Here is a 27,293-nt window from a genome sequence, read left to right as displayed (position 1 = left end):
CCTCTAAACTCATAGTCTTTTGTTTGTTTGTTTGGAATCAAGTCCATGGGTTTTGGTAGAGTGGTAGATTGAGTCTGTTAGTGACTCCCTTCTGGGCCTCAAAGAAGAATTGCAAGGATATCCATGAAACACTGGCTGAGATGATGCAAACTTGGACTCCAGCAAGTTTAATGTTACCTTGGCTTCAGCCACGGCAATGCAGTCGTCCCACATGTGGAGCTCCTGATACATCTCTATGGCTTCTTCGATGGCGTTCTGCAGCAAATCAGAAACGTGTTTGACTTAATCTTGCAAAAATATGAAGTGAAATATCAGTCTGTTGTGTTAAGACTCCTTGATATCACTTTACACAACATCTAGATTTCATTATGAGGCAGGTTTCAAACAGTACAGATAACTGGACAGTCCAACAACCAGTCAGAGCTATTTAGCAGTAAACAAGTTCAACTCCACAGGGCTCAAATGACGTAAATTTCTATGTTGGTGTTACTCTTCTGTTCATCATGTAACAAACCCCGCCCAAACGACTCGACTGGCCCAGCAGATCCTTGCTGGAGCATAATCAGTTCCCAATAAAGAGACTCCAGATTCCGCCACAAAGAAATGTGGGCAGGGAAAAGTTGGAGTGTCTTCCAGGGTTAGCATTGTTGCTTCACATTAAGAAGGTTCCGGGTCTGGACGTGGTGGACGACTAGTGCTTTTCTGTGCGGGATTTTAATGTTCTCCTTGTGTTTTCTCAGGATGCTCAGCCAAAAGACATGCGTGTTAGGTTAACTGGCGATTCTGTAGGTGCGAAAGGTCGTTCTTTGCTCACTCTGACCACCAGAATCATTCTGTCCCCAACTTTTGGGTCTACACAAGCTTTGTGTGAGGCACCAACCTGCTCCACGTAGTGCATCTCAGCCAGCTTAAAGTTCTTGTCCAGCATGGCCACGTGGGCTTGGACTTGGTAGAATGTCGCCCCGTTGTCTCCCTAAAAATTAAAACACACACAACACACACATCTGTGAAAGTTCTCAGTAATCCGGGTTGTTACGTGTGCAAAACAAAGCAGAGTGGACTTGTTTGAGTTGTCTTGAAGACAGTGGAGGTTTCGGATTTTCATTTGAAACATATCTGGGTGGTGTCCTAGTTCAGTTAACAACTAGATATTCACTCAGACTCAGATGATGCTGTTCAGATTAACCTGGGAGGTACCTTCTTTGTAAGATTAGTGGTTCTCTGACGACTCATTAACGGCCAGAAAGACTCTTTTTTTAGAAGACGGTGTTGTGAGTGGCTAACAAGTGGTGCCTCAGTCCAACTCCCTTGATCAGAAAGGCTTTATGCAGTTGTACTCCTTTTTCAAACCGTACGTTTTCTACGTAAAACGTCAATGTTGTTGTCTTCAAAGAAGACCTGTCCTTTAGGCCTACTGAGATTCTTTTAGGTCAGAACTCAAATTTGAGAACCCCTCTCTAATCGGGGGAGGTGGACTGAATCCGTTCAGACCTTACGTTGAAGCTTAAAGTGCAGGTGTGCATACTTTTCTTTCACTGCTTCAATCAGCTCAGCGGGGAACGTGTTGATTATCTGAGGTTTGTGCATGTAGTAAAATAACTAACGTCGGGGGCAGTGATAGATAAATAAATAATAACAAGAAAGACTTGCAGCTTGCTCGAAAATACATAGCATCTGCCTAAGTCATGCCTGATACAGGAGTAGAAACTGCCATTAGCGACATGTCGCCATTAGAGATTATGTCTGTCCTGGCTTAGGACATGAGACATCCATTTTAATGCCAGGTGGGAACACAGGTACCTAAAGTCGGCCACTTGCGTTTGGGATTGCACAGGTCACATGTTAATGCAAGGTCTGAACAAACACACCTTCAGTCTGGAAAGTTTCTGGCCAACAGTTGCCTTTGTTGCAGATTTGTTGCACCGTTGAGGCACTGTACTACACTATGGGATATTTTAAGCCACTTCAGTAATTGCAATGCTGCATTTTTTACATTGTGTGTAAAAGGAGGAAATCAGTAATATTCGGCTGTAATGAATTTCATTAATATGGACTCCAGCAAAGAGTTTGAGTCTTCTGTGTTTCCGTCGTGAGAAGCATTAATGATTAAAGCAAGCGCTGAATTATTCGGTTTTGCTGCGTGAAAATTGCCAAATGTGTAAAGCTGCTGCACATCAGTGTAGGTCAATGGGAAGAAAACAAACCATTTCTTGTGAGACTTTGTCGGCGATCTGGTTGGTTTGGTGGAGGAATCGAACGGTCGAGACGTCGCCGAGAGCGGCAAAGCACCTGCAAAGAGTGAGGGAAGGAAAACCACAAAGAGGAGGCACGCAATTAAGACAGCAGAGGAGGACGGAAAGAACAAATGAAACTAAAAAAAAAAAAAAGGAAACACATTCAGCTCAGTGAAGGTAAAAACAGAAAACCTGTTCACACAATGAGCTAAGATAAATTAGAGTTTTTGTCTAATTAGCCCGTGGATACTTTGAAGGGCTGAGATATGCAAAAGGCACATCTTAGCATCGGGCCACTTTATTGCCAACTCTCTCTGAACAGTTGCATCAGATTAATGAACAAGTCATGAAAGATAAAAAAAAGTTAAAAAACTCCTTCTGTCTGACTCTTACTCGCTCCCTCATTAACATCGCTCCCCTCCCTCATTAACATTATCCACTCCAGACAAAACCCGTTTCCTTCCCCGATTTCATGATTTATGCAAATCGAGCCGATGCCTAACGAACGCCGTATGCATTATTAATGACAGAGGATTCAAATTTGAAAGGTTTCTCAAAACAGAGAGAAATAAAGATGGAGGGAGAGAGACAGAGAGGGAGAAAATGATAGAAAATTAAAAACTGTCTTTGATGATAAATGAAGTTAGAGGAGGAGGTCAGGCTGGGACACAGCCATCTGCTCTGCGAGTGTACAAGTACACTTGTTTTACTTACGTTGTGGGGACATGAATCTGGTCTCTCAGTCATATTATGGGGACCTGATTCTCTTCTGCGGGACAAAAAATCCAGTCCCCACTACATAAATTATTAAATTCTACATTGAAAATTTAGTTTAAGGTCGGGATAAAGACAAGTAGTAGCTACAGGTAGGGTCTTTGGGGCCATTTTACACTCGTTGGGGACGCCTGAACGTCTGTCGAAGTATTTTTCCTGCCGTGTCCCTCACCGACGGCACTAATTGAACCCCTGTTTAACATGTTGAATCAGCAGCTGACTGAGTTGGTGAGACAGAAGACTTTTCCCGTTTTACATATTTATCTAATCTAAACTTTCAAAGACAGGAATATATTTAGAACAACATGAGCATCTACAATAAATGAACTGCATCGGTACGACAGTTTATAGCTCTTCCTACCTTCCTAGTCTCCAAGCTAATAGTAGCTCTTCCTAGCTTCATAGACTCAAAGCTAATAGTAGCTCTTCCTAGCTTCATAGACTCCAAGCTAATAGTAGCTCTTCCTAGCTTCCGAGCCTCCAAGCTAATAGTAGCGCTTCCTAGCTTCCTAGCCTCCAAGCTAATAGTAGCTCTTCCTAGCTTCGTAGACTCCAAGACAATAATGGCTCTTCTTAGCTTCCTAGCCTCCAAGCTAATAGTAACTCTTCCTAGCTTCGTAGACTCCAAGACAATAATGGCTCTTCTTAGCTTCCTAGCCTCCAAGCTAATAGTAACTCTTCCTAGCTTCGTAGACTCCGAGCTGATAATGGCTCTTTCCTAGCTTCCTAGCCTCCAAGCTAATTGTAGCTCCTCTCCTGTTCTCTATCAGCGTGTTCTTGTTGGTACTTCAGTGTGTTCTTGTGAAACACCATCAGTTGCTGCCTATGTACAGTTCCAATTCAAAGTATGCATCTGACCAAGCACGGCCATAATGCATTTTGAGGGCACCATCAAGTACGCCTGTGCTCCAACTACAGAATGACGGCCCTCCAATCAACCTCGTCAAGTCCAAACTACCAAATACGATTATCTGGAGTTTGCATACTTGGTATTGATAAATGCCCCTAGTTTCCTGGAGTTATTTCCTTTCACATACGCACCAGACATATGCGTAAGATGGTGACTGGCTATAGTCCTTGTGGTGTGTTCAGGTGACGTGATGTGGCGTCACAGTCTGCCTTCGTTGTTGGTAGTTATTTGATGTTTTGGTTTGATGTGTCGCTACCTTTAAGCATGCTTGAATGTTCAACTAACTCATGTGTTTCATCTGGGTGTCATCAGAATGGAAACGTACGCAATGTTTTCCAATAACGTTGCCCAAGGTAAGAATGCATACTGTGAAAAGTCTTGGTTCTAGCACCACAGGGGACAAGAGGTGACATTACGTCAACCTTCATTGCCGGTAGCGTCGCTACCTTGAAGCAAATGAATGTAAGTCAATGTAAAGTGATGGAAACACTGTGTGTGTATGTGTCCTAGAGCGCATTCCTTTATTCCAGGTAACGAAGGTGCCCTCTTCCTCCTCAGCGCCAAAGATCAGTTACAATAAGGACTGATAGTGAATGTAATTAGTTCGGAGACAAGAACATTAGTTTTAAAGGGCTTTGTGAGTGTGTGTGCATCTCGCTGACCTTTCTGCAATGTGCAGCTGGCGAGCCTCTACAGCCAGCTTGCTGAGTGTCTTCCACATGGCTTCAGTCTCTGGTGACATCTCCAGAGTCTCGAGGAATGCTGTGGCTCTGTCAACACACACACACATACAAGTAAAGCAAAGCCAGGTAACAAAGGAGTCTTCAGGGCAAGTATTTCTCTGTTGCAGATAAACTCCTGAAATGCTGAGTTACAATAGTCTGCTGCAGAGTCTGCTTGGTAAAGGGTCAGAGTTGTATTTCAGGGGTCGCAGTCAAGTGTTTTTGTGGCACTGATGTCCTGGATATATCAGGGAGGCTTCTGATTGCTGCAGCTTCATTCTGCAGCAGGACAACCAAATAATCGTCAGCCAGGGTCAAAAAAGTGCTATTACCAACCAGAAAACCTGATCTCCACATCAAGAAGTCAGTTGGGGATTAAATAAGGAGACAGACGACACAGAGACGTAGTTGTATGTTATTGTGTCAGACGCAGAGGCATAAATTTAGGTTTACTTTTTTGTTTGTTTACTGTGTTACGTCAAATGATAAACGAATCAAAGTAGGTACTGGTCGGCGTTTGATTCAGAGATTCATGTGACGATCGGGCAAATTCAGACAGTGACATTGGCTTTATCAAGTCAGTCTTTGTTTTCTAACAGGTTTTTTGCAGAATTTATTGCATCTAAAACATTTTAAAACCCCTTTTAATAACACGTCTCTCATCCATGACTGTTAGCTTAGCTTAGCTTAGCATTATATCTTACTTTAATTCTGTACAAATACAGACTTTTTTAATATGTTGACCAAGGACAAGAGGAAGCAACAGTAACTATGACACTAGTTACATACAATACAACGGTGCACAAAGTTATGGTATGATATGAAACTAGTAACGATACGATTCAATATGAAACGACAGAGCAAAAAGTACAAGTTTGATGTGATACGACGGCAAAAGGTACAAGTTATACGATACAATGCGATACGATACGATACGATACGATGGCAGGAAGTACCAGTTCCATACGATACGATACAATGTGATGCGATGCGATGCGATGCGATACGATATGATACGATACGATACGATGGCAGAAAGTACCAGTTCCATACGATACGATACAACGGCAAAAAGTTCGATGCGATACGACGGCATGAGGTACAAGTTAGATACGATACGATACGATACGATGCGACACGATACGATGGCAAAAAGTACCAGTTCCATACTATAGATATGATACGATACAATGGCAAAAAGTACAAGTTTGATACAACGCGAAACGATACGATGGCAAAAAGTACAAGTTCGATACGATATCATGCGATGCGATATGATACGATACAATATGATGGCAAAAAGAACCAGTTCCATACGATACGATACAGTTCGATGCGATACGACGGCATAAGGTACAAGTTAGATACGACACGATACGATGGCAGAAAGTACCAGTTCCATACGATATGATACACCGGCAAAAAGTTTGATACGATACGACGGCATAAGGTACAAGGTAGATACGATACGATACGATGCGATACGATACGATGCGATGCGATGGCAAAAAGTACCAGTTCCATACGATATGATACGATACAATGCGATGCGATGGCAAAAAGTACCAGTTCCATACGATATGATACGATACGTTGCAGGATTCATTACATCTAAAACATTTTAATACCACAGAAAATACAAATTCTGTACCTCTTTTCATCTATCACGGTTATAACAGCCAAAGTATGCAGACCAGTAGAGACAAAGCCAATAATTACTAGTTATAAACTTAACCTGGAATGGAATAAGTGGCAGGAAATGGATCGATAGATTTATCAGATCAAACAATGCATTTAACGTTGTTATATAGAAGGTTTTGACCTGTGAAAATTCATTGTAAATAGTAAAAGACTTCAGTTGCTGCTCCTCCAAAACAAAAGAGGTCAATTATAATCACACACTCCATCTGATGAGGAGGCTTCGCAATGATTTCTGAGGTGTTCAAGTTATGACACAGTGAAGGGGTGGATTATATGTCCCAGCTGGCCTGGGAGTGCTGAGGAAATACTCGTGAAGAGCTGGAGGAAGCTGCCGGATAAAAGGACATCTGGCCTGTTCTGCTCGCCCTGCTGTCGCCTCGCCTCCGACCCAGAAAGGCAACGAGCGCGAGGAGGGGACGGGACAGATGCTCGGACCAGCGCCGCATTCGTCATTTGGACGGGGGTCTGAGCGTACCTGTCGTAGTCTCCGTCGTCAACGGCGGTGCCGAACTCAATGAGGCCTTCGTCCAGCGTGTACGTCACCGCGTTGACGCCTTCTGTCACGACCACGTCCGTCTTTCCGTCGGCTCTTTCCAGGTCCACGATGTCTCCCTGTGTGGTGCATAAGAATTTTATCCATTTCAGAAATTATTCAACAGATTTTGCATTTAAAAGATAAGATCAGGTTGAGACAATCAGCAGTAAAGTGCTTATAATTAGGTTTACTTTGACCAACTCAAACAGCAAAATGCTACTTTTACATTAATATTTATGCATAAATAATGATAATCAAACACTCACAGGGGTCATTTATGAATATTTTTCCTTTGATATCTTTCCTACTAGAGCCACGATGTCTCCCTGTAGGGTGCATGCGTTTTGCTTTCATGCTCCTTTATACTTCTACTTCACATTTTGTACACTTAGTGAATCTTCTTGACAGATATGGCATTTAAAAGATAAGATTTATAGTTTGAATTACTGTTCTGCAACAGCAAAATGCTACTTGTATATTGGTATTTATGCATCAGTAATAAAACTGGAGCCATTTATGAGTATTCTTCCTTCGATACCTTACATTAATGCTACTTCTTGTCTCTCAAATCCTTCCACTCGTCCATTTTTCCTCCTTCTTACATCAGGTTTGAGGACGAAATGTTGACTTTCTGCCTAATAAATCCCTCCCACTGACAGGTGCCATGACAACCAGATAATCACTTCACCTGTCAGAGGTCATAATGTTATGGCTGATTGTTATACACACTGTTTGTTGCACTGGATGACATGACCTATCATTACCATAAAAATGCTTCCTCAGGTTGTCAGTCAATCATGCGCCACCCTGCTACCAGAAACACTCGCCTATTAATTATTAAATAGCGTTTAGCCCTGATGAGGAAACTTGCTGCAAATATCAAATCAGTTTTGATATTTGTCTGCAAGATCCCGCACTCTGCAAACGCAGAAATCCGTCCAACGGCGTGCACATGGGAGGCTGCTCTGCCTGGCTTTTATTATTAATGAAAATACCAGCAACTGTTACACAAGCAAGTTTCAAAACCTTGTGCATGCCAAGGGCAACTAACTGCTCCAGGACAGCAGCACAAAAAAATAAAAATTATTAAATAAAAAATGGTGCTTCGTTGGTATCACCAGGAGCAAAGAGACGCAGAGCTGGAGGAAAGTAAAAGTAAAAAAAACATGCGGTTTGGGTATAAAAACACGCCAACTATTTAAAAAAATATCACCGCCAAACTTTGACTGGTCTGGAATTTGGAACTTTTCCATCTGAAATGTTTTAAGATTAAATTTAACCAATTTCACTGATTTTGTGGTTATTCTAATGCAGTTGTGAAAGGGAATACCACTGCTTTTGCATTTGCATTTGCATTAAAGCATCAATGCGAAATCCTAAAAGCAGCCTATTGTTTTAGCCTTTCGTTAATATAGACATGTGACCACTCACACATACAAAAAGTCTCACCTTTATTGGGAACATGGTGATGCTCTCTGGGCTGTCGATGCTGTACCAAATGCAGAGGTTCCCCCTGTTTTGGGCCACCACCACATCGCTGCCGGGCACCCACTGGACGTAAGAGCAGAAACTCAGCAGTGTGGTCTTCACGGCGGACTCTATGTCGTACAGATGGAGCTGAGGAGGAGAGAGAAGGACGAGGAGATGGAGAAACGGTTAATTTCACCGCCAACAAACGGTCCGACAGAGTTAAAGAAAAAGCTTGGAGAGTTAGGTGACACGTCTCTCATCTCGCTGTCCATCTTAGCTTAGCTTCGCATTGTATCTTACTTTAATTCTGTACAAATACAGATTTTTTTAATATGTTGACCAAGATTCTATAATCATAGGACAAGAGGAAGTAACAGTAACTATGACACTAGTTACATAAAATACAACGGTGCAAAAAGTTATGGTACGATATGAAACGATAGGAGATGATATGAAAGTGCAAAAAGAACTGGTAATGATATGATATGATACGATTCAATATGAAATGACAGCTCAAAAAGTACATGTTCGATGAGATGCTACATGACTGCAAAAAGCACAGGTTTGATCCGATCCAATCAGATCCGATCCGATCCAATATGATACGATACCATGGCAAAAAGTACAAGTTCGATATGATATGATACGATACGATACGATGGCAAAAAGTACAAGTTCGATATGATACGATACGATACGATACAATGGCAAAAAGTACAAGTTTGATCCGATCCGATCCGATACAATATGATACAATACAACGGCAGAAAGTACAAGTTCGATCCGATCCGATCCGATACAATATGATACGACACAACAGCAAAAAGTACAAGTTCGATCCGATCCGATCCGATACAATATGATCCGATACAACGGCAAAAAGTACAAGTTCGATATGATATGACACGATACAATATGATACAATACGATACAATGGCAAAAAGTACAAGTTCGATATGATACGATACGATACGATACGATGCAACGGCAAAAAGTAGAAGTTTGATACGATACGATACGATACGATACGATACGAAGGCCGTTAAGTGAAAAACCCCACAAGGTAGATGTGGTGAAGGTTGAATTTACAACACAGATTTAATGAATATCATGAATACTGACAACTCCAGTAGAAGTACTGTACTGTTATTGAAAAGAATGAAGTGATAAATAAGTACATTTCTTGAGATACAGACAGATATATTGTCGGCTATAACAAATATTAAGACCATCTTCCACTATGTTTCTTCATGCAGCACTTTACTTTAGGGACCATCTCTTTTCGTTAAACTTATGTTCCTACTTTTGATGACTTTTCTCTTTATAGCCGAATATTTTGCTGCTGTAACATCTCTAAAGATGAATATTATGAATTAACACTCCTCCTTTGAGTATTTTGATGTTTGATATGTGAGCTCCAGTGAAGTTTAGCTTTACATTAGCATAATTAAACCCATTAGATCCGAACAAAGTTGATTAACTTTACGCTGAACACTCACATTGCAATCTATTGATGAGATGAGATTATGGACGGTATAGCCTATAAGCTGCAGAGGCTCCCCCAGAACTCCTTATGTATGTGTGAGTATGACGGGCCGCCTGCTGTTGTAATCAGCTACCTTAATATCTTCCCACCGCCAATTTTAATAACGCTCCGTCTATAGTTTCACCCTGGAGCTCAGCTGTAAAGGCCGAGAGGACGAGCAGACTGTTGATAAGTTCACTTGAAAGAGATTTTCAATTAATGAAACATTTGTTTTACAACTTTTTATTATTTCTCGCTGGAAGGGGAAGCGTTTGAAAGTTCTCCCAGATTGTAAAGTGCATGGAATTATATTAGGTCCAGTTAGGACATTACTGGGAGGCTGCAATTTGTTAAAAGATAGGAATAGAAGTTAAGTCGGTCACTGCTACAGATTGGCTGTGCATGATAAAATATAAGGTAGAGATCTCAGTGTTTACAGAGATCTTTTCTTGTTTTAACCCAATTTATTGATCACAATTAGTTTTTATTCTGGAAAAAAATTAAATAAAAATACTGCTCATTGTATTTGGAAAGTTTCAGAGATATCTGTTGGTTTGGTTGCATTGTTTTACCCAAACAAGATCGTTTTCATTTTATTTAATCTTTCGCTAATAAAACACAGTTTTAGTTCTCTGGACTGAAAAACAAATGTTTGTATACTCTCCATTTCTTCTCTAAATTGGTAAATATATATTATTGTATCTCATATGGGTAATTTAATTGTGTCAGCGTAAAGTGAGGACGACAAAAGACAATACTTACCGAATCACATATAAATATCTAAAAATTCCACTAAAATGGAATAAATTCATGCATACATTTTAAGATTACATTATAATCTTTTAAATAATAATTTAATTTAAATTAGAAAAATTGGCAAAGTAATTAAAAACTGGTAAATTACCACATATACCTGCTGTATCATATTTGATACACAACTTTTAAACGCGATTTTACTCAAACATAATGTATAAAGTATGGAGGAATTGTGGGTAGCTTCGATAAAGTAAATATTTATATCAAAATATCCGTAACCTTTTCAAAATGAATCTTTTCAACGATTTTCCTGCAGAAAACTGAAAAGTAAAAACTTGAAAGCAGCCATATTGGAAATGGCTGCCAAAAGCCTGCTACTGGCTGCAGTGCCTGGATACATCCACCAGGGGGCAGATGACAAGTACCAAGTCTTATACAATAGGTTTTTAGACAGGTCTCAGAAACCTATGCATCAAATATGATCTTTTTGGAGTTATAGGGTTCATTACCGTCACACTTTTCCATTTCTTCTTTCTAAAGTCATAAAATATTTCGCAGTCCGTCAAACCAGAGTTCATTTTACACACAAAAAAAATTGTAAAAATGTTGTTATATGTCTTGGGAAGGCTCACTACGGCAGAAAGTTAGAATCCGCCGAGGAAGGATTCCCAATTACCAGAGTTCTCCTCGTCTTTGCCCCAAGGCACAAACATCAAACTGTTTCATTACCCCGGGGCAACTACTGACAACAGCTTCCTGCCACTCTTATCCAGCACACGAGGCCTCTGCCAGCCCCAGTAGTGGACGGACTTTAAGACTTTTTCTACATGTTTTCTGTTTCTGCAGTAAAGTGTATGACAGTGAAATTGATTTATCCTGTTGTAGACCACAAAAGAAAAACACATTTGATGACAGGATTAGACAAGAAAGGGTCAGTTTCTATAAATATAAAACTAGTGTTCCTTCTAATTTTCTGTAATCAACCTGCAGGATGTTTTCACTTTTTAACCGAGAATCAAGCACAGAAATAATAACTAAAGATGAGAAATTATCTGTACCCGGTTCTCGTTTTAGACTTTTTTTCATGCATTTGAAAAACTAAAAACATAAATGATGGAAAATCGTCACAGAGCAAGGAGCTGCCAGAAGATGAACGCTATAGAAAAGCAGAAAAACATTTATACTTAAGATAATTTTATTTTCCAGGTGCTCATGTTTATTGGGATTTTTTCTATTCTGACGAAAATTATTGTAGAAAATATGGCAAAAAAACATTTATGCTACAAAATAATATGTTTTTCATCTTTTTTTCTAAATGGCATAAGTTTATTCTTCGAAAATGAGGTTTGTTTTAGGTGGTCAGAAGTCAAAAGCACCTGCAAACCACCACTATTAAACATACAAATATAATTTCCTTCCTTCGCTCTGTGCCAAAGGGCATCATCCACCACTGACCATGATGGTTCCACACAGAGCCACGAGGCATACACTCTGGGTGATGGACGTGGCTATAAGTGCAGACTCCGACCGAGGACAGATCTTTGTACTTTACTCCCCACTTTACAAATCATCCTCTTGTCTATCATTTGCCCCCTCTGCCTCAGCACCTCTGGGGTTTTTCCACCTCATTGTTTCCACTACCTCGATCCCTCGGGGTGCTGATGTTTCATTCTCACCCGCAGCTTCTTGTCCCTGAACAGCAGTTTGCGTCCGGTTTCGTTGAGCTCCAGCCAGTCGATCTTGGAGTCGTGGCTGATGGTTCCCAGATTGTAGCCTCCGGCCAAGTCCACTGAGGAGAGGAGAACCGACAGATTAACCGAGCAGCAGTCACACTGTCTGAAGCTGGCCTTTTATTCTACAGCAGCTATACTTATACACATTTCCATAATCCTATCAGCAGAGTGAGCAGTTTCTGCACTTTCAAAAGTTATCCACACTTGGGAAAGAGTTGATATTCTGCTGACACATGGGACCTATACAGTTTTTTTTAATTAAAACAGAGCATCGTCCAATAAATGTGGTCCAGCGGATGAAAATAATGGAGTACGCTGTAGCTGTAATGGCTAAGGAGGTTAATACCGTGCCAATTTATTAATCGGAAAAAGAGAATAAGGGGGGCAACATCAGAGGTTATAGAAAGTTCACACACTTTGTTAAAGCAGCAGGTTTTTGCTCGATTAAAAACACGAAACTAAGATAAATCCTGTGAGAACTTCTGCACGATTATTTTAAAAGATTACAATCTAAGTGAAGTCAATGAAAACCACATAATTTTATTACAGTCTGTCAGATTCAAGACGTTGATGAAGATATTGTCATATGCACAGGTGAGAACAGCAGTTTAGACCATAGACTGTATAAAGATGGACGGAGAAGCAGCTCCTTTAAAAGTGAAGCCAAAGCAAGTAGAGCTCCCCCTGGTGGCTGGCTGCAGTATAGGTGATAAGCTCCACCCCCTCCATGTTAGCGGGCGGGACTTGGGCCAAACTAAAACACTAAAATACACGTCAAATAATATGTTTCAAGGATGGTTTCTGTCATTTTAGGTAGTAAATATAATGTTGATGAATGTCCAAGTGTTTTAGTTAGTTAGCGTCAAGCTATAGAAACAGGATGTGACATAATGCCGACTACCAGTTGCCATGCCAACCACTCCATGAGAGTTGTAAAAAGACCATTAAGATAAGTATAGTGTATAATCCAACATTTCCTTGTAACTGGTGGAGGTAGAGCAGAGCGTAGTGTTAATTAAACGAAAACGCAAGTGAGTCTGGTGGAAGTGTGGGCGGGGCAACGATATCGTGGCGGCTCCACGTGGCTCCACTCTCGGATTGTAATGATCAGACTCTGGCTCCAAAGTCCCGAAATGGCGCCACCCGTGTCCCTGGGAAAATCGTGTCAGTTTGGCCAATGTAAGGAAGTGGCGACACATTGTCCATATTTATATACAGTCTATGCTTTAGACCAGACAATGAAACACTTGGTTTGCAAGTCCCCCTTCGTCGAAACTGACCTGGTCTGCTTTGACTATTTATAAAACTTAAAATATAATGCCTCACCTAAATCTGTGGTACACATTTCTTTTAAACAAACATTGTTTCCATTGAACCAATGGATGGCAAAGGAAGTTAGGAAGCACTATTGGTTTTCTTTGTTTAATGAGATGCGTCGACAACAACAAAGATCCGAGACATCGTGAGGATCGTCTGCGAGATTCTCAGTCCTCCAGGCCACAGTTTATCTTAAACATAAAAGCTAACAGACTGGATCAACTGAACTTGTTTTCAGGAGGTAAAACAAACTCTCCACCAGTCGTTTTGAAGCGAAGAAGCCTCTTGGAACGGCCTTGTTTTAAATACAGAAGTAAAAAAAAAACAGAATACTGACTTGGTGCAGGAGGGTGGGGCCCTGATACTGTACGTCTGGCACACTGGTGGCGAATTAATTGAATTATTCTTTATGTCTGTTTGTTGTCAGTCGCCATTAATTTATCCTTATGTCGTATTTCTGTGAAAACCACCCGACGCTTTGTTGTATTTGTTGCTGGGTTCTCGCTGTACGTTGTAAAAGGTTTTGATAATGTTCAATAAAAATAATTTGGAGTAAAAAATTAAACAACTACAAAACTTAAAAATGTGCTCTGTTCTTATGTTAATAGAAAAGTCAGTGCAAACTATTAGAAATGAGCAGTCTGAGTTTAAAACGTTTGAGTTTAAAAGGGTTGTTAAGGGCCTTCACCATCTGTCTGCATACCCACCAAACCTCACAGATGATAGATACCAAAATAAATAAATAAATAAAAATATTCTGGTGGTTGCTTTTTTTGGCCGAGGAAGAATCGCACTTGGTCAAAACACAAACTGAAGGGAGCAGCGTTTTTCCAGCGCCCACACGTCTCCTTCCTTACCAACAGCGATGGTCTTTATGTCAATCAGGTAGGCAAGCTTCTTGTTGTCGTCAACCCCTCTCTGCTTCCTCTCATTTAGTCGCACACTAGACACACAGACACACAGACACACGGGAGGATGTGATGAGTTCAACGACACTCGGCTGCTGTTGCTCATAATTAAAAATCCCAGGATGCACCGGGCCACGGCGTTGTCGTGCCACGGTGTTACAGTACAGCCAGAGGCGTGCAGCAGCCATTATTCAGTGACTGAGAGCACTGACAGGTCTGAATATATTAAAACCTGGTGGACGTGTTTCTGACTGGAGGTTCAGTCTCAGACCTGCGGATGTAGGCAAAACCCAACAGCGCCATCTACAGGACAGGACTGGAAACACAGGTTTTATCTGGACTGATTAAAAGGTAACGCTTCTAAATTTAATCAGAAATGTGTAAATATTTAAATTACTTATCATCTGGCTGGTATTTTATTTTATTTGACTTGTTTTTTTTTTTTATAAATTATTTAAATTACTCATCTGGTGGGTAGTTTATTTTATTTTATTTTATTTTATTTTATTTCATTTTATCATATTTATTTGTACTTTGTATTTATTTATTTATTACTTCTTCTTTTATTTTTTCAATTTTTTATAATTTATTTAAATTACTTCTAATCTGGTTGGTATTTTTATTTTATTTATTTATTCGAACTTTTTATTTACGTCATTTCTTCTGTTAATTCATCTTGTGTCATCATTTTATTTTTATAAATTTAATTAGAAATGTGTTTTTTAATATAAATTAGTTAAATTACTCATCTGGTGGGTAGTTTATTTTATTTTATTTCATTTTATTTTATTTATTTGTATTATTTCGTGCCGTCACCTACATAGCTGTACATAAAAATGTGTATAATTTTATTTATCAGTTTTATTTATTAGCAGTTTTGTTTTACCCGTCAAATAACAAAACAAGGAGATAAAATGTGTATTTATATTGTTCGTACTGCAGTTCCCCTTATAAAACGGTATTAAAAATATAAATAAAAGAAAAAAGGAATGGTCGAATTAATAGAAAAAACTGTCATTTCTATTTTATTAGAAACAAAGCAAGGGAGAAAAGTTTTATTTTAGAGATACTGTCTTCAGCTGCTCACAAAAACGTAGTTAAAAACTCAAAATTTTAAAACTGTCAGTGTTTACAATTCTGTTAAAACTGTGTTAGCAAATGTTTGAATTAATGTCAAACACCTCTATTTTTGCACTAAAATGTGAACATATCCTGTCCCTCATGTGCCTTTTTTTGTATTTGTATACACATGTCTTATATGGACAATACTTCCAGTGCATTATTTGTACATATTTGTAATTTTCACTAGTTTATTTCCATCGCTCTGAGAGAAGCCCAGTTTCAGTCCTCTCTTTTTACAGTTTTGACGTCCAACAGAACAATAATTAAGGGTGAGCCAGTAACGTCTGGTTGAGTGTGTTTGAGTGCGTCTACCTGATGAGGTGAGGGTTCATGAACTCTGTCCTGACCGATCCCAGAATCTCGTTGTTGCTGTACTCCACCAGGCTCAGCTCCCCGGCGTTAAAAATCATGCACACCTGAAAACATGAAGGGCATCAAAATTAAAAACAAAAACAAAAAAACGCACCACACAGCGGGAACTGTGAAGTCAAACGTAACCCAACTCAACATTTAGCTGTCAGTCTGTCAATCATACTTATGTTAACTTACGGTTTCATTTTCAAAGAAGAACTTTTCATTTCCCCCAGAACCGGGCCAGGGCACCTGAGAGAGGATGGAGGAGGTAGAAACAAATATTAGAAACAAAGGACTATGTTGGATTACAGGACACTCATTTTGGTCCTGTTCAGATCTGATCACAAGAGCAACTCAAGCGCGACCATTTGTGATGTGAGCTGACAGTTCTTCACTTTGCATGTTGCGTATTAAAACTGTGAAAACTCTTTTCTATTGCTGTGAGCACTGTTTATCTCAGGTAATAAAGGTAAATAACAAGTTTTGTTTGTGAATAAATACGTAACTAAACTTCACATATCAACAGTTAACCTTATCCAAGAGGACATGAGATGAGTCACTGGTTCTTAAAAGGACCCAGGAAGTAATTGGTCTAAGTGACTGGTTATCAAGTATATGACGTGTATTTTAGTGTTTTAGTTTGGCCCAAGCCCCGCCCACTAACATGGAGGGGGTGGGGCTTATGACATATACTGCAGCCAGTCACCAGGGGGAGCTCTACTTGATTTGGCTTCACTTTAGAGGAGCTGTTAAAACGTGCATATTTACACAGTTTATGGTCCAAACCAGGTCTGAGAACATCCTTTAGTATTTCCAGTACTACCTCGCTTAATTTGTTCGTGAGCAGGTCTCCCAGCAGCAGAGTGTCTGAGGTGTGAGCCACCAGGAATCGATCTTTGCCCATGATCTTGACTTCCTCTATCTCATAGCCGTAGTAGGACTTCAGCACCACCCGGGTTCCTGTGGAGAGGTTCCTCACGATCACCTGGAAGAACAGACAAAAGTATTTTAGCTTGTATTTAAAGAATACTAAACAAGGAAAACAAAAACATATAAAATTGAGGATTTAACGACCAAGAAAGAAACTTAATTCTTTACTGTAAACTCTATTTAAACCTCACTTGCCGTCTCTTTGGATGGTAGAAGCAGTTTCTGAATCATGTCATCTTGTTTTAATCTTTATCTTATAATGTCAAACCACTGGAAACATGAATCCAGGTTTTAATTAACCTCTGTATCATCAGACAATCCTAAAAATCATACATTATTCTATAGTATTCAGACCTATATCCATGTTTTTACAGAACTATCCTAAAAACAAAAGGGAAAAACAAATGTGATTTTCCTGCAGCTATTTATTCATTTATGTATTTATTTATTTTTTTGTTTTCCATTACTGTAAATGCCATTTTCTGGTCCATTTAACTCATCAATTAATTAGAAAATCAGAATGCAAAGTAGACAAACAAAAGGCCGGATGATTGTTTCCAACGCTTTAATTGCTTAATCATGGAACCGAGATCCTGGGCCGTTTGAATTAATTAAATCTGGTCTCACACAATCAGCCAGGCTATTTTCAGCTTCATCTGTTAATTGGCAAGAGGAGGAGGAGGAGGAGGAGGAGGAGGAGGAGGAAAGGAAAGCAACGACTGGATCTCTGTTCTATATGCGTTGTTGTTTTTCCAATTTATTCAATATTACAGTTACCGCGCCTGTAAAAAAAAAGCAATCATCCTTTTTTATTGCTTTTACAAATGCAATAAAACAAGGTCAATATAATCTGGTCATTTCACTGTCAAAGAGAAAATAGATTTGCACAAATATTTCAATTAATTAAAAACGTGTAACGGAAAATAACTGCAACTGATAAGAAGTCAGATCCGTTAAAGTGACTAATTCAACGGAGGTCCAGCAGATTCGTGTCAGAGTGAAGCAAATATGTCTAAAGACACGTGTTTCTAGAAGATCCAGTCAGTGGTTCATGAGTATTTTAGCTTTTTAGCCATCAGACTAGATGCTATGTTTGACGGACACCATGCCCTCTGTGAAGCACGGAGGTGGCAGCATCATGCTTCACAGCAGCAGCTGCCCTGGACGGCTCGTATGGGTAAAATAAACCCTGGAGGACGATCTGACTTAGTCTGTAGTCTGACAACTACCCGAAACATACAGCTAAACCTACACAGACATAGTTTAAAGACAACAGGATAAACCCTCTGAAGGGACCAGCCCAACGTCCAATGAAGGATTTCTAGCCGGGCTTAAAGAGCGCTCTTCACACCTGATCCCTCTGCAACACAACGGCATTACAAAGAAGTGTACGATATAAAATGCAGCGTCCAGATGTGCAAGCCTGGTTAAGACCTAGCCCCACGGACTCAGTGCAGTGATTACATCTGCTAAATACTGATTAGAAAAGGCGTCAACACTTACAGTATCACTTATTCTACCAGGCCAACGTACAGTAGGTCACCTCAAACTTCTTCGTCATTCAGTTTGCTAGAGAGCATAAAGACTGGACTCTGGAGCAACGGAAGAAGGTCATGTGGTCTGATGAGTCCAGATTAACCCTGTTCCAGAGTGATGGGGGCATCAGGGTAAGAAGAGAGGCAGATGAAGTGATGCACCCATCATGCCTAGTGTCTACTGTACAAGCCTGTGGGGGCAGTGCTATGATCTGGGGTTGCTGCAGTTGCTCAGGTCTAGGTTCAGCAACATTATGTGTCCAAAGAATGAGGTCAGCTGACTACCTGAATATACTGAATGACCAGGTTATTCCATCAATGGATTTTTTTCTTCCCTGATGTTCACGGGCATATTCCAAGATGACAATGTCAGGATTCATGGGGCTCAGATTGTGAAAGAGTGGTTCAGGGAGGATGAGACATCATTTTCACACATGGATTGTCCACCACAGAGTCCAGACCTTAACCCCACTGAGAATCTTTGGGATGTGCTGGAGAAGGCTTTGTGCAGTGGTCAGACTCTCCCATCGTCAATACAAGATCTTGGTGATTTCTCTACCTGGCTCAGGCCGACGTAGGTCATCTCAAACTTGTTCTTGTAGAGGGTTCTTCGCAGGCAGCAGTCAAACAGCTCCACTCCTCCGCACAGAGTTCCCTGTCGAGACACAAACGAGACGAACGAGTTGGCGGACAAGAGTTCCTCGTCCGAGCGCATTGAAGAAAGATTAAAATCGGGAAGCGAGGCCAGTGACGATTTAAGTGTGTCTAGTTCGGCTTTGTAGCTCGCAGCTCATCCATGGTCACAGTCTACTGGCGTCTAGACACCTTTATCTTTCTTTAAAAAACAAGCAGGAGGGTTTTTCAAGCTGCTTCGTGTCGTCTTAATCGCACTTCTTTTTAGCTCTTCCTCCAAACGGCTTCAACTTTACTTGTTCAAGTACTAACAACAGCACATGTAGGTTCATTTATGCGCAACAGTATAACGAGTAAGTCAGTGTAGAATAACGTGGCAGATAAAGTATTTACAGCACAGAGGCGAGATCCGTCTTTCTTCCAGGCCAAGCTGGTGATGGTGTAGAGGTTGACGATCTCTTTGGGTTTGGCCTCGTCCCACACTCCTCTCCTCGGGGCCCAGTTGAACACGCGCAACCTGGACGTGGGGCGAGAAGAATATCTTTTTAACCAACGACGCTGACAAACACCCACGCATCCGACGGGTCGCCGCCGCCGCCGCCGCACACTGACCGGTCGAAGCTGCCGAGCACCACGGACTGCCCGCTGGGGCTGGTGACGGCCACGGTGAACTCCTTCTCGGTCCGGTCGCGGCTGTAGTCGAAGGTCTGCAGGACGTGGCCGTCCCGGCTGTACGCCACCACCTTCTTGTCGCAGCCCCCCACCACCACGCTGTTGGCGGCCCAGGCCAGGGCGTAGGGCGGACACGGGTGCATCAGGAGCTTACCCTGGGGGGGGCAGATTTCAAGAGGTTTTCAGAAGTCAGTTGCTTTTTTTTGTGAGTTAAAACGAGCCGTTAAAAGTCGTTTATCGAGGAAAAATATACATTTTCTTTCCTAAATGTAAAGAAAATCTGCTTTTATTTGCTTAAAATGTTTATAAATTGAATGAAAAATAAAAAAATTTGAAAGGTAATAAGAAATTTGAGATGTTTTATCAGATTATTTTACAGTTTATATATTTTTTTGGGCAATTTCTTTACACTTTCTTTACAAGATGACATGAATAAATAAAGAAATCTAGATCATTTTTTATTTCACACTACTTTTGAAGCTTAAACGTCAAAAAGAGTTTCTTCCGGTCCGTGTACCTGAGACTCTCCGGAGCCCTCGTCGTCAAAGAAGTAACGCACGACCGTCCCGTCAGCGTGACCAGAGAGGATACCTTTACCAGAGACACTGACGCAGAGCAGAGACTTTAATAATTACACAGCACATGATAAACAGCCAGATGAACAGTTTACACTAATCTAGTCACATGTAAATATGTGTTATTTATTTATTTATTTATTTGTTTGTTTACTTGGAGGTCAGTGAGATGACGCAGGACTCTGTGGCGTAGATGGTTGAGGATTTATTGGTCTGAGTGTTGGCGAGGCGAACCTGGAGAACACGTCAGTTAAATACTTTGACTCTTCTACTAATAATGACATGATGTACATATAACAAAGACTTGGGACGAGTGGAGCTGACTTACTTTACCGTCCACTAGCCCGTAAACAATGGCGTGATCTGCCGGCCACAGCAGGCAGGTCACAGAGCTCTGAAACACAGTCAGTGATAAATAATTAATCATGAAGGTTAAACTGATGCCACCAGCTGACACATGATTCCTGCTGTAGTGAGTGATCTCCTCTTAGCTTAACTTGTCCTTTCTGTCCTGTCCTGTCCTATCTTGTCCCCTATTGACTTCTCTTGTCTAGTCTAGTCCTGTCCTGTGCTGTCCTCTCTTGTCCTCCCCTGTCCTGTCCGGTCTTGTCCTCTCTTGACTTGTCTTGCCCTGTCCTGTCTTGCTCTGTCTTGTCCTGACAGGACACAAGAGGTCAGACAGGTCTTGTCCTCTCTTGTCTTCTCATGTCCTCTCTTGTCCTCTCTTGCCCTGTCCTCTTTTGTCCTGTCCTGTCCTGTCTTGTCCTGTCCTGTCCCGTTTTGCTCTGTCCTGTCTTGTTCTCTCCTTCCCTGCCCTGTCCTCTCCTGTCTTGTCCTCTCTTGTCCTGTCCTCTCTTGTCCTGTCCTCTCCTGCCTTGTCCACTCTTGTTCTGTCCTCTCCTGTCCTGTCCTGTCTTGTCCTCTCCTTCCATGTCCTGTCCTCTCCTGTCCTCTCTTGTCCTCTCTTGCTCTGTCCAGTCCTGTCCTCTCCTCTCTTGTCCCCTCTTGTCCTGTCCTGTCATCTCCTGTCTTGTCCTCTCCTCTCTTGTCCCCTCTTGTCCTGTCCTGTCATGTCATCTCCTGTCCAGTCCTGTCCTGTCCTGTCCTCTCCTCTCCTGTCCAGTCCTGTCCAGTCCTGTCCTGTCCTCTCCTGTCCTCTCCTGTCCTCTCCTGTCCTGTATGTCCTTATACTTCATTTCCAAACCAAGCGTCCACTCCTTCTACTCACCGTCTGGACAAACTTGTTGCAGATGGCTTTCTTGTCGCCCCTGGAAGAGGAAAGATAAAACAGATTAGCACGGACGTAGACGAGAAGAATAAAAAGCCGACGAGGAAAACCAAGTTACCAGTCCTCCCCGATCCTGTAGACAAAGATGATGTTGTCCGACTGGCCGATGGCGACTTTGGTGGAGTCCGGCGAGAAGGCCATGTCGTTGACGACGTAGCTCTGTTTTCCATACTGACGAAAAAGAAGATTGATCACAACGTAAATAATAAAAGTTATGTCAGACCAGAGTCTAAAACATTATTTAGATTAGAAGTTAGTTTAGAAAGTCACAACTGAACAAGAATCTGCCTCTAAAGATGTAAGAATGTAATTATATTTAGTGTGAATATTTAAATGAAGTTTCACTGGTGGTGATCTATCCATCTATCTATCTATCTATCTATCGTCCATCCATCTGTCCGTCCAACCATCTAACATCCATCCATCCATCCATCCTCCGTCCATCATCCGTCCATCATCCGTCCATCATCCGTCCATCATTTATCATCTGTCCATCCATCTGTCCATCATCCGTCCATCATTTATCATCTGTCCATCCATCTGTCCATCCATCCATCCATCATCCATCCATCTATCCATCCATCCGTCCATCTGTCCATCATCCGTCCATCATTCCATCATCCATCCATCATCCGTCCATCCATCCATCCATCCATCATCCATCCGTCCATCCATCCGTCCATCATCCATCCATCTATCCATCCGTCCATCTGTCCATCCGTCCATCATTTATCATCCATCCATCTGTCCATCATCTGTCCATCCGTCCATCATCCATCCATCTATCCATCCATCCATCTGTCCATCCGTCCATCATTTATCATCCATCCATCTGTCCATCATCCGTCCATCATCCGTCCATCATTTATCATCCATCCGTCTATCCATCCATCCATCCATCATCCATCCATCCATCCATCCATCCATCCATCCATCCATCCATCATCCATCCATCCATCCATCCATCCATCATCCATCCATCCATCCATCATCCATCCATCCATCCATCCATCTATCATCCATCCATCCATCCATCCATCCATCCATCATCCATCCATCCATCCATCATCCATCCATCCATCCATCCATCATCCATCCATCCATCCATCCATCCATCCATCATCCATCCTTCCATCCATCCATCCATCCATCCATCCATCCATCCATCATCCATCCATCCATCCATCCATCCATCCATCCATCATCCATCCATCCATCCATCCATCCATCATCCATCCATCCATCCATCCATCCATCCATCCATCCATCTATCATCCATCCATCCATCCATCCATCCATCCATCATCCATCCATCCATCCATCCATCCATCCATCATCCATCCATCCATCCATCCATCCATCTATCATCCATCCATCCATCATCCATCCATCCATCATCCATCCATCTATCATCCATCATCCTTCCATCCATCCATCCATCATCCTTCCATCCATCATCCATCCATCCATCCATCATCCATCCATCCATCATCCATCCATCCATCTATCATCCATCCATCCATCATCCATCCATCCATCATCCTTCCATCCATCATCCATCCATCCATCCATCCATCCATCATCCATCCATCCATCATCCATCCATCCATCCATCATCCATCCATCATCCATCCATCCATCCATCCATCCATCCATCCATCATCCATCCATCCATCCATCCATCCATCTATCATCCATCCATCCATCATCCATCCATCCATCATCCATCCATCTATCATCCATCATCCTTCCATCCATCCATCCATCATCCTTCCATCCATCATCCATCCATCCATCCATCATCCATCCATCCATCATCCATCCATCCATCATCCTTCCATCCATCATCCATCCATCCATCCATCCATCCATCATCCATCCATCCATCATCCATCCATCCATCCATCATCCATCCATCCATCATCCATCCATCATCCATCCATCCATCCATCATCCATCCATCCATCATCCATCCATCTATCATCCATCATCCTTCCATCCATCCATCCATCATCCTTCCATCCATCATCCATCCATCCATCCATCCATCCATCCATCCATCCATCATCCGTCCATCCATCCATCTATCTACATCATCCATCCATCCATCCATCTATCTACATCTTCCATCCATCCATCATCCATCCATCCATCATCCATCCATCTATCATCCATCATCCTTCCATCCATCCATCCATCATCCTTCCATCCATCATCCATCCATCCATCCATCATCCATCCATCCATCATCCATCCATCCATCATCCTTCCATCCATCATCCATCCATCCATCCATCCATCCATCATCCATCCATCCATCATCCATCCATCCATCCATCATCCATCCATCCATCATCCATCCATCATCCATCCATCCATCCATCATCCATCCATCCATCATCCATCCATCTATCATCCATCATCCTTCCATCCATCCATCCATCATCCTTCCATCCATCATCCATCCATCCATCCATCCATCCATCCATCCATCCATCATCCGTCCATCCATCCATCTATCTACATCATCCATCCATCCATCCATCCATCTATCTACATCTTCCATCCATCCATCATCCATCCATCCATCCATCAACATCATTTAGATCAGGACAGTTACAGTTCAGTGTTTTCACTCGTGTACCTAATGAACTGGCAAGGTAGTAACCACAGCAACCACTCGTGCATCACACCTGTGTTGTTCTTTAAAGTTGCTTTGAATGTAAATTCTTTGGGCATTTTTCAAATGTGGACATTTCTGTCTTACACAATAATAACTCTGCATTTCTGCAGGAAAAGACAAACAAACAAACAAACTAATGTGTCCAGGCTTCACCTTGGAGTCCAGCGGTTTGGTGGAGAACTTGTCCCTCCTCTCTCCCTGCTCGTCGTAGAGCAGCACCACTCTGTCAACGGTGCAAACGGCGAACTTGGTGTTGTTCGGTGCCCAGGCCATGCATGTCACTTTGGCAGCACCCTCCTAGGAAGACACAAACCAGACACAAGCCATGACTAACCTGTGTCTTAATCCAGGAGACTACAAGAACATGGCTTTTACCAACGCGTAAGACATTAAACGTCGCATTTAGCTCATAATAATTAAGCATATTAGCAATATGTTTTCTTGTTTTACAAACAACTACCGCACCCATGTTGCTAGCAAGAAAACTATAGATATCTGCATTTAATATTACTTAAACGTACATCAGTAAATCAGACCAAATAATGAAAAATAAAACGCATTTACAAGATTATTAGCAGAGATGCTACTCATTTTAACGGGTCTTCAGCATCAGCTAGCATGAGCTAACTTGCCACAGAACTCACCTGGGGGGTTAAAAGTGTCTTAAGGTGCTTCAGTTGCATTTTTCCGACGTTTTTAGAGAGCTTGTACTTTGAATTGTGTTTTTAATGAAGCGGTAATCTTCACAGTTTGGTCATTTTCGCGACCATTTGCGAGCTAGCAGCTAGCGGAGCGGACATCTTTGTAGTAAACATAACTGTGATCTCCTTAGTTACCGTTGGGGGCGGGGTCTCGTGGTGCATTTACGACTGTGGGAAATTTAACAGTCTCGCAGCAGCTCGTCAGTTTGACGAAAATGTTAATTCGTCAAAAATGAAAACATGATTATAGAGTATGAATAAATACGTGTACGTTCAGATGAAGATAAAACCGGTGTGCGTTTCTAATCGGAAATTTAAGTTTATAAACCTAACATTTCCAAATGTATGACTTCCGTCGCAATTACATGCTGATCTGCTGAGCCGTATGACGAAAGAAGTAAAATCTCTCTTTGTGTGAAGTTATGACCCATCAACTGTTGTTAATAGAACAGTTCATTCATTTAGAAATTTATTCGGACATACATTTATTGTCGTGTCACAAATTGAAAATAAAAAGGTACTGGAGATGCCGGGGATTGAACCCGGGGCCTCATACATGCAAAGCATGCGCTCTACCACTGAGCTACATCCCCTTCCATGTTTGATGGCTGGGAAGTTACGGTTTTATTACATCACATTACTCATAATAATAATGATAATATTATTATATGAAATTCCTAATCTACAATTGGCTGATTGTCTTGGAGACTGAATTTTGTTTTATATTATTTCTTAGCAATTATTTTATTCATACACAGTACATATGTAAGATTTAATGTTGTTGTGTACGTGGAAACTTGAAGATTGGACAGTTTTTTTTTTTTTATTATTTTATTTTCATTTTAATGGCACACTTGGTACTTTTCATGGTTCTTTAACCCTCCGCCGGCTCCCGATAGTGTGGTAGATCAATAACACAGATTTAGGTCTTTAGGTCGCATTTATTGCTGCCCTTGAAATATGTAAACAAGTGATAATTCATACAGTCAGGCTGCACATTCACCACATAAGAAGAAGAAGAAAAAGAAGAAAACCTTTATTTGTCCCTTAATGGGGAAACTGCAGTTTGCAACAGCATGCAGACATGACGGAGATAGAACAGATAATAGACATATTGCACAGACTGGTGTTATTACATCATAAGTTGTAACAATATTGCACGTATTAGGAGTGCTCGCCATGGAGCCTGACAGCAGGGTGAAGCAGTCAGAAACATCGAGGGTGAAGCAGTCTGCCACTGAAGCTGCTCCTCAGTCCCGTCAGGTCACCATGGAGGGGGGGGGGGGGGGGGGCGGACTCATCGTCCAGCACGGAGGACAGCTCAGGCAGAACTCCCCCGTCACCCACCGAGTCCAAGGGGCAGCCCAGGACTTCTTCTTCCTCTCCCTCTCTGCTGTGTCACTGCTCCAGCAGACCACTCCACACACAGGATGGCCGACGCCACCGCAGAGCCTGCAGAGTGCGGCGCCAGTTCAAACTCAAAAGATAAACAGACCTAGAAGTGAGAGTTTTTATGTTGAAATGGACCTTTACAAGGCACCAAACAGAGGATAAATCCTGACAAATATCCATATTTACACATATAATGCACAAATCACGGTAATAAGTAAGATTTTGCTGCATTTACTTTTATAAAAGGGCAGATTTTTGTTTGTACGCTGCCTTGATGGTGGATTTAGAGGACGGGTTAGGTGTGACAACGGCACAACACAGTAGGTAACTAAGGACAAACGCTGAACTTTGATACCAAACACAGATATTATTGACATCCGAGCAGCAGTCGCGGTAGAAACGTGGACCACACGTTGACTGTAGTGCGGGACCACATCCTGGTCCATCCTGCTGCTGGCAGCTTACGCCCCACAACGTGGTGACGTGTGTGTGTGCGGGGGGGCGTTCAAAATGCAACAAGTGTAAGGACTATACCGGAAGTGAGCGAGTCCGTCTTCAAAATAAAGCAAGAATAAATAAACATGCGTCACACGCACAAAAATAAAAACTTATTCAAACATACGATGCACGTTCACTGTAATACACATCAAAAATCGCCGTATGCTTTATACATTAAGCGTGCCTCTAAGGAAGAAACACATAATAATAGCAGTAATAATAACACAATTCATTTTACGTCTGATTGTGCTGTATCTTAATGGCTTCGCTTCGTAATGGCGCGCCATTGCATTTTATTTTGAAAAACCCCTAAACGGAAGCCGTG

The 27,293-nt window shown here is 41.6% G+C and overlaps 1 protein-coding gene across 2 annotated transcripts in view; it reads right to left on the bottom strand.

The window, feature by feature from the left end:
• Positions 1-27,293, bottom strand: part of ift172 (intraflagellar transport 172) — a gene marked incomplete at its 5' end in the record, with an annotated part of 51,179 nt that overhangs the window by 23,750 nt on the left and 136 nt on the right. Inside the window, 21 exons of one of the 2 annotated variants that reach the window (XM_084559916.1) lie at positions 178-255; positions 881-973; positions 2,205-2,289; positions 4,581-4,688; positions 6,817-6,953; positions 8,326-8,493; positions 12,304-12,416; positions 14,535-14,620; positions 16,020-16,123; positions 16,257-16,310; positions 16,885-17,046; positions 19,086-19,181; positions 19,553-19,676; positions 19,772-19,986; positions 20,349-20,436; positions 20,561-20,640; positions 20,735-20,800; positions 21,635-21,674; positions 21,753-21,865; positions 24,531-24,674; positions 25,022-25,187. In XM_084559916.1, the coding sequence (XP_084416042.1) occupies positions 178-255; positions 881-973; positions 2,205-2,289; positions 4,581-4,688; positions 6,817-6,953; positions 8,326-8,493; positions 12,304-12,416; positions 14,535-14,620; positions 16,020-16,123; positions 16,257-16,310; positions 16,885-17,046; positions 19,086-19,181; positions 19,553-19,676; positions 19,772-19,986; positions 20,349-20,436; positions 20,561-20,640; positions 20,735-20,800; positions 21,635-21,674; positions 21,753-21,865; positions 24,531-24,674; positions 25,022-25,060 (2,193 nt within the window). Of the gene's footprint in view, positions 1-177; positions 256-880; positions 974-2,204; positions 2,290-4,580; positions 4,689-6,816; positions 6,954-8,325; positions 8,494-12,303; positions 12,417-14,534; positions 14,621-16,019; positions 16,124-16,256; positions 16,311-16,884; positions 17,047-19,085; positions 19,182-19,552; positions 19,677-19,771; positions 19,987-20,348; positions 20,437-20,560; positions 20,641-20,734; positions 20,801-21,634; positions 21,675-21,752; positions 21,866-24,530; positions 24,675-25,021; positions 25,188-27,293 lie in introns of those variants that run through there. The other variant, XM_084559917.1, reaches the window with a different exon arrangement.

Source organism: Chelon labrosus (assembly GCF_963514085.1).
Source record: "Chelon labrosus genome assembly, chromosome: 14".
Lineage (NCBI taxonomy): Eukaryota > Metazoa > Chordata > Actinopteri > Mugiliformes > Mugilidae > Chelon > Chelon labrosus.
This window is presented reverse-complemented; position numbering and strand designations above follow the sequence as displayed.